The sequence below is a fragment of the Atta colombica genome, unplaced genomic scaffold (genome assembly GCF_001594045.1).
Source record: "Atta colombica isolate Treedump-2 unplaced genomic scaffold, Acol1.0 scaffold112, whole genome shotgun sequence".
NCBI lineage: Eukaryota > Metazoa > Arthropoda > Insecta > Hymenoptera > Formicidae > Atta > Atta colombica.
In genome coordinates, this window is record NW_017259198.1 from 1,354,860 (window position 1) to 1,366,087 (window position 11,228).

General features: G+C 37.6%; 1 protein-coding gene across 1 annotated transcript in view; it reads right to left on the reverse strand.

The window, feature by feature from the left end:
- LOC108694084 (tyrosine-protein kinase Drl-like) overlaps positions 1-11,228 on the reverse strand; it is a 73,977-nt gene that overhangs the window by 42,973 nt on the left and 19,776 nt on the right. Inside the window, exon 2 of the mRNA XM_018203376.1 lies at positions 5,708-5,835. Within this exon, the coding sequence (XP_018058865.1) occupies positions 5,708-5,835 (128 nt within the window). The remainder of the gene's footprint in view (positions 1-5,707; positions 5,836-11,228) is intronic.

The window sequence follows — 11,228 nt, forward strand, 5'->3', positions numbered from 1 at the left end:
ATAAATTTCAGAAAATAGAAAAAAATAAAAATTTATAATTGAACAAACAAATAATTGCAAATCGATGTAATGTCTAGAAAATTTAATTTAATTTTTGTGATATAATATAACTTCTGTTATCCTTCTTCAATAATATTAAACAATTTTAACTATTTAACGAGTTGGTTTCAACTTGTCAAGATATTGACGGAAAATGGAAAAGCGATGTCCCATTCAATTTCGTTTATAAGGTTCATCTGAATGGCTACCGAAATCACCGCACGGTAGAACACGATGTAATCTACCATCGTTAAATCCAACACAACCGTCCCTTCGTCATTGTCTCCCGTTACACGGCCGCAAACGTGGGCGTTCTTCGACACCGAAATCTTCCGTGAATATTTCAGGAAAATTACCGCACGTTCGTCGAGGGCTCGGGTTTCCAGCGATTATGTCGTATAATCCGCGGTGAGTGCGTTTGTCACGGCCACCGCGGCGACGGTAGAGACGGGTGTCGGGTGTCCCCGTGGGTGATATTCCCTGTTATCCGAAACACGAGATTGTTATCCCACAGTACTTACCATACGTAAGCGCTGCGATGGCCGGAAGAACGAGACGGAAGGCGACTAGCGGATGGACCACAGGGGGGCGGAAAGCCAGTCTCCGGATTAGCACGGAGACATTAATCACCCCCGCATCAGCCAACTAACGTGATCTCAGTGAATTTGCAATTAATTCGAAATTGCCGTCATCATCGCACCGTAAAGGCTCTCGGACGCGCGTCGTTTACATCATGCATACATATCGGAACGCTCGCGACGAGATACGGCCTGTTCCGATGCGGACGCGTACGATCGCCTGTGATGAATGAGCAGCTCGGATTTCATTAATTAACGGAAGTGGCCGGAATTCGATGGTACGTGGACGCGTCATTCGACAAAGCGAACGTCCGCCGAGTACATCGCAAATTGGTATTTAGTAGTTAAGGGATATGTTCCCAGGCGAATATTGAATATTGATCTGATTCTCACGAGAATTTGTAAAAGCTTAATGCAACGTTATTTCACATTAGAAATCGAAAGTTTGTAACGATATTTATACGAGTTTTGATAATTAGTTTGATAACATTAATATCCGGATCAGAGTTGGGGAAACAATTTTCCATTACATTTTTCAATAAAATTCGTCTGTGAATTTTTATTTAATTAGTACCCATTTAGATGCCTAATTTTTAAGATTTATTTAAATGTTTAAATTATTAAATTAAACTATGAAGATTTAAAAATATTATGTAAAACAAATCATTAATAATAATTCATTTATGAAGATACAGCTTTTGCAATAATTTTTTCCACAAACGCAAAATTACATTTTATGATAAATGCTGCATATTTCAATTATATAAAAGCGCCTTCGCATGAGATAGACATGTGCACGTCTAATTGAAAAGAGGTCCCTGACAGATTATCAGACACGTCAACTGTGATAAAACAAGGGCGACAGATCGTGCCCTCCGTGCGTAAGGGAATGGCGCCGGACTCGATGTGAGTTGCAGTAATATCTTTTTTTCTTACGGAGAGTACGCCCCATCGAGTTCCCATCGGCCCCGAGAGACCAACGGTATTACAAGTAATTGTCGCCCTGGGGAGATCGCAGACGACCCTATATTCACCCCAGTTCCCAACCCGATCTCGGAGATGGAACGAGGATGCGGGAGGAAGCAAGGCGAAGGAAAAATAAGTGAAGAAACAAGAGAAAAAAAAATATGATACCTACTTAGGAAAACAGAAACAAGAGATGGAAAATATGAGCGAAATAAGAATGTGTAAAAGAAAATAACATAAGATATATGAAAAAAAAGATTAGCTTTGCGAAGAAGAAGGGGAAGAGAAAGAAAGAATCGAGAGCAGAATAGAACAGTATCGTGTACCGCCAGACTGCGATACCCTTCCACGTTTTCCACGACCCTATCGCCATACCCCGGTCCCAACTCGAGGGATAAAAAAGTAGCGCGAAACTTTCGCTTAACAAGTGGATGATTCACAAATCATCCCCGATTCGGCATGACGCTATCCCTCGTCGATGAGAAACTTCGTTTCAGTCTATATCCTTGTGCAGAACAACCAATAACTTTCGTTTCGCTGCAGGCAACGAGTCAAGAACAGAAGAAAAGATGAAAGGACGATGGGGAGGAAATAAATGCATAATACCCCGATTCATCGTACGAATCAAGAACCTAATCGAGGGTGCCATCGCTCAAAGTTGCTTCCGCCTCTGTGTTTGCGATCTCTTTTTGCTTTTCTCCAGGTCCTCACTTTGCTCCATTTTTCACTGCCGCGGTGACGTTTTCCGAAGGCAATCTTACCGATGAAACATGTTAAAAGTGAAAAATAGCGTTTCCTTCCTGTTCGTGCCGTCAACAACGAGCTCGTCGACGCGATTCCAACATTTCGCGACCGGAATAACAGTAGAATTATGCACGAACGGAGAGTGCCATCGCGATATGCGATCAATTCGTTCGTAGGGAACTACTCGATAGATGAAACCGTCGGATAAAGCGAGTAACAGAGTGTCGTGACTCATCGATCGAACTTGGCGGTCCAGATGACCGGATTAGTTAGAACGTACATCGCGATATCCTATAAAAGATCTTCTCATCCGATTACAGGATGCAGATATGCGAAAACTGTATGGTATTCCGGTGAGTCAGAATCACGACGGATGTGTAGTGTATTCCCCTGATAGAGGAAAAGAAGTTTTTGTCCGAGGATAGACTGGATAACACTACGTTTAATCGAGTTGCTACTGAATGCGCCATGAGGCATCATATCTCAACGTGCATAAATGTGTTTGGACGAAATTTGCTATGCTTTTAGCAAGCAGCAAGAAATTTTTAATATATATCAGAGTCTCGCGAATTCATCAGAGTCTGCATTTTAACGTTTTGCACATGCATCACTTGCCTTCCATTTATGAGTTTATTGATAAATCTTTTTATAGAAATCTTTCTTCTCAGAGAATGTTTAACTTAAGATATTAGCATTCTGAATTCCTAATGCAACGTATGACGTAAACGGCAAAAATTTAATTCTAAAAAGTTTTGAAAGTTCCAAGAAGAAACAGAAAAAGAATATTTAAAAGACAGAGAAGAAAAGAAACTTTTCTCGACCTATTTTCAATTAATATTACATATTTTAAAAATTATTTTAATAATAGAAAAAAATATTAAAAAGAATATGCCTGCAGTTAAGAAATTCTTCTTTTCTTTAGATTTTAAAGATAATTTAGAATTTACTTTCACGCTTCCAATTAATAATTTAACATTTCAATTCAATTAATAATTTAACAATTATGTGTTAACTGTTCAAACCATTTAGAACCAATAAAGCATCCACACAAATTCTTTTAATGAGTAATTATCGTAGAACTATCTACACAAAATTAAATGACCAATTTTCGTGCTGGTTCTCATCCCATTACGCACCATCCTTCTATTCTTTCATCGTCTCCAACCATTTTCAACAGCAAAACTCTTCCGTCGTGTCGAAAGTGAACAAAAGATAAGGCGAAACGACAGCTCCGTGATCACGGAAATGGTGTGATTTCGCAGTTAACGAACCTGCGAATAGGTCCACGAGATAGCGAGTAGAAGTGGAAGACTGGAAAACACTCCCTTGCGGGATAAGATGGGTCGCCGTGGTATTCTCGCAATAAAGCATCCACCGTAATGGTACTAGACGTATGTTATACGCGAGCAAGTGGATGGATGTCTTCCCAACGATAGCGACACACCTCTAACAACGAACTGGGATTCATAGCGTGAACATATCGGTCTTTTACGGATGCTCTGAAAATCTCTGGATTCAATTTGGAATTGGCGATACGGGTTTCATCAACAGATGACAACAAGTAAAGTAATTTGTCGGCCTCATTTAACTTTGTGACCAAATAAACGCGAGCGAATACGAACCGTAATCGGTTTAACTTCTATTTTCGCGCGCGCGCATGTTGATCTTATATAAAGATTTTATTAATTCACTTAATGCTGAGCTATATATACATATAACATATTATATATTTAGAGAACCTATTATTTATATTACTATACAAATATTTGTAATACTAATAAAAAATGTCTAATTATCTATATTTTTAAAGTAATTATTGATACATGATGTTTTTATTTTTCATATACAAATATTTCTATACAAAATCATTACCGAGTAAAATATCGATGGGAATAATATAATTTTTAATAATAATCATCCAAAGAATTTGATAGAAAGAAATAATATGATAATGTATAGATTGAAGCTAATCAGCAGAATAATAACTAACAGAATTCGGTATAGCAATCACAATCAATGCTGTAGCAGTTGGAACGGTGATTTCCTTGTCGTTTAACATCCCATCGAGGGAGAACCGCGACTTTTCATGTTTTTCCCGCGTTCTCTACCATATCGTGAGGGGGTTTCGAGGGTGCGTTTGGTTTCCTTGGTGACCGAAGGGAGCGCAAAACTGAACCGCACGGTGTACACCGGCTTGCTCCGTCCCTTTCACGCCCAGGCCATCTGTTTGTATTTCATATTGATAGAGTATTGATACAGCCCTGCACTGTCGTGCCTCACCCCTCATGAGCTATGCCAAGCCCCTCTTAACCCTCGGCGAACACCCCCGGTAAACCACCGTGACGGGCCACCATCCCGCAGTGGAACGTAAACGAGGATACCGTGTGTTACCGTTCCAGCCGGGTCACGTGTTTACTTTGTTCCGCATTGTTACGTCTCGTTAATGGCCGGCGGAAACGTTTTACTCGAGCACACGGCATTGCCATTTTAACATCCCTTGGCGACAGTCACAACTATATGAATCGTGATTCCTTTTATAATCAAAGAAAGTAGTTCTCCTTGTTTGTAATAATGTCATATACGTTGAGACATATACGTTGTATATTAAAAGAGCTAAAGCTTTTTGTTTCAAATAGATTTTGAATGGGAGTAAGAAGTCTAAGTTCACAAATTTCTTTTAAGAGACCGTGAGCCGTAAGTTGTAAGTAATGATACGTCCATCAGAGAACTTACGTTTTTAGGTAGAAGAATTGGGTTGTGCTCAATTTGTTTAAATTTAACGATTAAAGCCCAAAAATAGTTTAAAGGCAGAAATTAACGTCACTTAATCTCGATCAGCTTACTGCTTATGGCCTCTTAAACCAAAGTTGTGACCGAGATTAACGTCAAAACGATATTAAGTATAATTCATACATGGAGAGGTCTAAAATTTTATTGATATAAATCTGAAAATAATTTTGTTGGAATCCAATTGATAATTAGAATATAAAAATTTTTTGCAGCATTGCTTATTATTTTTTAATTTTCTGTAATTATTTTGTTAAGTGAAAATGGAGCGAGAAATATTCAATACAAATAAGTGAAAAGTAGTCCATATTTGATCAAGGTGCGTATTAAAGTTCAATGTTGTATGAATTTTTATAATTTCCAATTTAAGCAAATTGCACACTGTTAATATTATTCATTTCTAAAACACTGTACATAATTTATTCCGAAAAATATATATATGTAAATAATTATTTGAGTTCAACAGTTGAATTAAAATTATTTTCAGATCCAATAAAATTTTTAATCTTTCAGATAAATCATTCTTTTTGTATAGAATTAGATACTTGATTGCGGTAGAAGCGTCTTACAATTAGATACATATATTTACATACCGGATGTCCTACGAGGCTCTGCCATGAAAATTCTAGGTCCGCTATGTTCGCCGGCACAGGTACGACGAAATTCATCGCGTACGTGTTGACCACCCCTTCCCGAACATAGTACAACTCGGCCTCGAGTCCTGAAAGCAGAATAGCAGAATGTATCGATTGGACGATCAATTATGAAAAAGCTGTACAATGCCGCCGGCAAAGTTTACCTCCATCTTCCCTGCCCCGATGAATCGACCGATCGCGAACTGCGGCACGTGCAGCCCTTCGTTATAAGTTGAGGACATTGACCACGGTCGTGTCTTCTTTACACGAAGTATCACAGTGCACGGAATTCATTTCCATGGAAACTTCAGGAGACAGAATAATGTCGTCGTTCTCTCTGTCGAGAGAAACTTCTCGTTTCAACGGCACGCGAATTGCGCAGTACAGAATTATTGTCGGAGCTTTGATAGAGTATTACATGAGCTTTCTTCTGCATATATCTTTACAATATTTACACTAGTATACAATCTTTCTCTTGATCTTATCATAGTATGTGCTGTCATAGTGTGTGCTGTACATTTATATATAACTTGTAGCAATATAGATTAATAACGGAGAGAACGAAAAGCGAAATATCTATCACGAATGCACATATCGACGTATGATATCGGCATGACAAGAGGTCTAATACGACGATTATTATCGGTATATTTCGCATACGACGAAATCGTATCTCGGGGAATATCTACCGCGAAATAACCATGAAGATTCCGCGAACGGATTTATAATACGAATCCGTCGATGTCAGGTACTCCATCCTACTGCTCGGTGCACATCTTCCTTTCTCAGTGGATCATGATCTGAAAATTCCTCTTGGGCACTCACACGTATAGTTGTGCCTCCGCTCTTCTCTCCCTTCTCCCTCTTCCCCTCCCCCCCCCCCCCGGCACCTCTCCGTCACCGCCAGCAAAATCTCATGTAGATACATAAGGATCTGAATTTCCTCAGGCGATCGGATGCGTCATCCGTCTGCCTTCACGTATGACTACGCAATTCGATATCACGCTCGCGAACAAGCTCTCTGTCAGATATACCGTACGTACATAGGTACCTACCGTCGTGTTCGGCGCAACGTGGTCGCGTTTGCACCGCGATAAGATCCTTTAAAAAAGCGAGATATTCAGATCCAGAGTGCTGTACATTCGATGAAAGAGAAGCACATAAAATGCAGTAAAAGAGAGAAAAATGGAAAGAACAGAGGTAAAGAGGAAATGTGGAGAGGATCGAATGTTTTACAAATCCGTACGATATCTGTTGTGAGCAAGAATACTTGTCGCGGTTTGAGGAAAATTAACACTGTTAAAAATTGAAAAACTTCACCTCCTCTGAACTGTAATTCGTTATTAACACATCTTTGATTAAACACTGCAATTTAGCTTTTAATTAAATTATATAAACTCTGTAACTATTTCTATTTAAATTTAAATTGTTACACAGTAACTTTTGTTGAAAAATATTTTTATTGTTATTTCTAAACAGAACTATTTTTCAGATATCCTTACGTAACACATAACACATTGTAGAGTTAGGAAAGTTTTAACTGCAATAACAGATTCACTATAACTCTAAATGGTCTGACTCTGCAAAGAGTTCTACTACTTTTGTGCTTTCAGTTCTTTGATAGTTGAAAGAGTTTATAACATTTAATTTCTTGATAAATTTTTATTCACTTTTGAAATATTATAGAATATAAAATCGTATTATATATCGTAAATATTATAGAATATAAAATCACAATATAAATATTATTTTAATATTTTGAAACTTATTAAAACAAAATTATTTGTCTACAATCGTTAGACATTTATAATGTAATTTTTTGTTATTTATTCGCGTACAAATTCATATAAACATAAAAATAATAAGAATTCATAATTAAAGTAAAGATAGAAAAAGGATGCACAAAATTAAGTATATCAATAAAACAAATTTAATGTAACGAAAAAATTTAATAAACAAATTCACATAGTTGTAAAATAAAATCTTCCTTGTAAAATAAAATCTTAATGAAATTAAAATCTGAAAAATCTTAATGGACTGTACAATCTATTCTTCGCAAAGTGTTGAGCAAGACGTGAGCTCCTGTGATACGGTTTAGCGACAGCTTAACGTTTCGTGAATATACGTATACATTGAAATGCTGGTAGTCGAAGTTTAAGGCGGCGGGCGTCGGGCGGACTCGAGGGTAAGCGTAGTAAGAAGATTAAGTAACTTTCTACTTCGTGCCCCGGGTCTTACGGAGGAAAGACTAACACCCGGTAGAGAAACTGATAATGACAGTCGGCTGTGTATTAAGCGAAACATCCGCGAAATCGAATTAATCCCTCTGTACTTCATTTTATTATCAGACGTTAATCCCGGCTAAAGTGGAGAGTCATGTCTGACTAAGTAAACGCGTTACCACTTGCACTTCAAGATGCCCCGAAACTCGTCCCCGAAAATGTCTCTTCCTAATAGTACCGTGTGACGCGTATTTATACATTTTCTGTTTCAAAAGTATAATTAATGTTTAATAGTATTTATTCAAAACTCTGTAAGTTGTATGAAATGAGGTAAGTAGTTTCAGTAACCAGATATGTACGCTATGTTCGGACATTTACACAAAACTTTATATTTGTTTATATTATTATTAATCTTAAATGCTTTTTTTAAATTTAATATACATGTATTATAATTTAATTGTAATTTTTAAATCTAATTAAATTATAATATTGTAAAAAAAAACATTTGAGAGATTAATAATAATAAATTTTGTGTAAATATCCTGACATAGGTACATTGAGACATTTGCTTGAACAAAACTATCCTTTATTCGCGTAGTTACTCTCTAAAACTTTTAAAGTGATCTCACTCTGAAGAGTAAAATCTCACTCTTTAGAATGAAATTCACAGAATTTAGAGAGTATCTAAAACACAAAGCTGAAAACAAAATATAACGCGATTTATATTGAATTTTTGTTTTAAACTAAGAGCAGCGTAAATTAAGAGGATTTGTGGATAGGGATATGCTCTCTGTTATATAAATGCAACACTTCAGGATATAGACGCCTTGAGCTCTCATCAATATCAAAATTCTTTCTTTGATTCATCGTAAAAGTGATGCGAACGACTTCACTAATAGGAACCTTTTCATTACAAACGCCCGTGAACGATTAGCTTTCAGTTCCAGCCAATTAAATCACTCGCTCACGAAATGGACGCGTGCGACCAGCCGGAAAATCGCGAACTTCCGATGGACACGAATCTTTATCCAGCTTTTTCCTCTTTTTCTATTTAACGCGTCGCGAAATAGCCGGGATGCAAAGTTGTCGGAGATATTTATACGTCGGTTTATCAGTCGCAGCTATCCAAAGCCATACCCACGGGAATGCCGCACACGTAAAACGGAACCAGCTTCGAGATATAGTCGAAGCAGCGAGAGCGAGCGAGGCACGATCGTGCCGAGAAAAGTGTGGGCGTATAGTCTCTCTGTCTTACACGCGCACCGTGGAGGAGCCTGAGAGATTCAGTCGGTGTGTTGGAAAGCCGGGAGAAAATATTTCACAAGAAGATAAATCTTAGACGATCCCACGAGGTACGAGCACGCGCAACTAACTCAGGTGGATTAAGTTCCGCGATATCGTCTGGGGGTTTTGAGTGGGCAACAAATGGACATAATCAGGTTGTGCGCCGCTCGCTGTGGCACAGCCGTTGCATTACGTTGCTGGGATTACGGGGACTGCGTAGGCGACTACGCGTATACCGCTATCGTAGATTTCATTTCACGGCATCCCGCATCTTCGTTTCGACGTAGGTACATTAAAGTTTGGGACGGCGAAAAGTTAGCGGCGCGAGCAAACGTGTAATTGCACCTCGCTCTTTGCACATGGTTTCGCAGCATCATATACGTTTGTAGAGTCTGCAGCTTAAATTGCTGCTGCATCTATGGGGCAAACTTTACTATATGCGTGCGAAAGGATGAGAACTAATAGTATGTTAAGTGTGTATTTTCTCTCTCCTGAGAAATGAAGTAGTTGATTATTTAAAACATACTTATATGCACGGACTTATTTTGATTTTAAACAAGAAGTAGAGAGTGTAATATTCTCCGCAACATTCTTCGAATTCCTTATATAAAGATCTATCGCTAGTGAAACTCTTCTAGTGAAAAGAATTCCTTTTATTCTGTTTAAAATTGCTTGAAAAATAAAATGTTACTTATTGCTTTCACACTTAATTAAATCTATTGGAGATATATTCATAGAGCTGTCACATTTCCTGCACGGTAATCTTTCTTCAGTCTTTTACGTAACTTCGAGAAGTACCTGCGTATAAAAGTTTTCTATCTTTCAAGGCATGGAAATTCCGTGAGGCGGACTTGAACGATGTAGCGTGCAGACATGCGAGCGCGCGTGCAAATATCATTTATTTTATCTTTTATTACATAGTTTGTCCTTTCATATGATAAAATCGCGGTCGAATCCATCAAATCACGTGACGTATCTTCCACATGCAACCATGCGAGATCACTGCGGGTCATAGGGCGATCTATCAATTTGCCGTCGGAGACCACGGAAGGAAGAATTTAGGAAGAAGGGTGGCTGGTTCTCTTGTCTTATCCCATGGGAGACGGCTCTCCGTTGGATGAGAGCACGGGAAACATGGAAGATAGTTTATAGATGCTTCTTCAGAAGCTTCATCTACAGATAGGGTTTCCTGCTTTGATGGCGCTAAGTAGAATATCGTGTTTGGCATATCAACGACTACCTTGGGTCATTAAAGCAGTCACTGCGATTTCACTTACGATGTTACTCTCGATTGCCTCTAAACAGAAATCTACCATTTTTGAAGATTACAACTATTTTGTTGAAAATTTAGTTACGAAATAATTAATGATTTATTGGATGGACAATCTATTAATTTTTCCTTAATTAAATGCATTAGAAATATACTGAAAGACATATCGTTTTAAGTTAAATACACATGTGTGCCACTTGGAGGTAGAAAGTCTCACTCTAGAAGCATTATACCATACCAGGAAAATTGAATTAGCATAGGGATTGACGTTGTGTGTCGCAGACTGATGCGACGCCAAATTGAATTTGAAATGAACGCGCGCGAGTAACTGCGTTTCGTACAATCCTCTGTCAATAACGTAAACGGTTTGTAAAGTTTAAATTTTAGAGATCACGCTCAAATATATAAAGGATATTCTACAACTTGGCGAGTTTTTAAATTTTTAATAATAGGTTCTCTAATGAATTTGAAATCGAGTTTTTAACAAAAATAGTAAAAATATCGAGAGATCATTATTTGTCGCAATTTTTAAATTTCCAATATCATATACTTTGCAGCTAAGATTTAAATCAAGAGTCTATTAAAATAAAGTTTACTTACAATTAAAGGATATGATTTCATTGTTTATTTATTCTCCTAAAATTTGCGAGAAATGCTTCTTTCTCAATTATTCTATCTCTTCAATAATATATTTATATATATA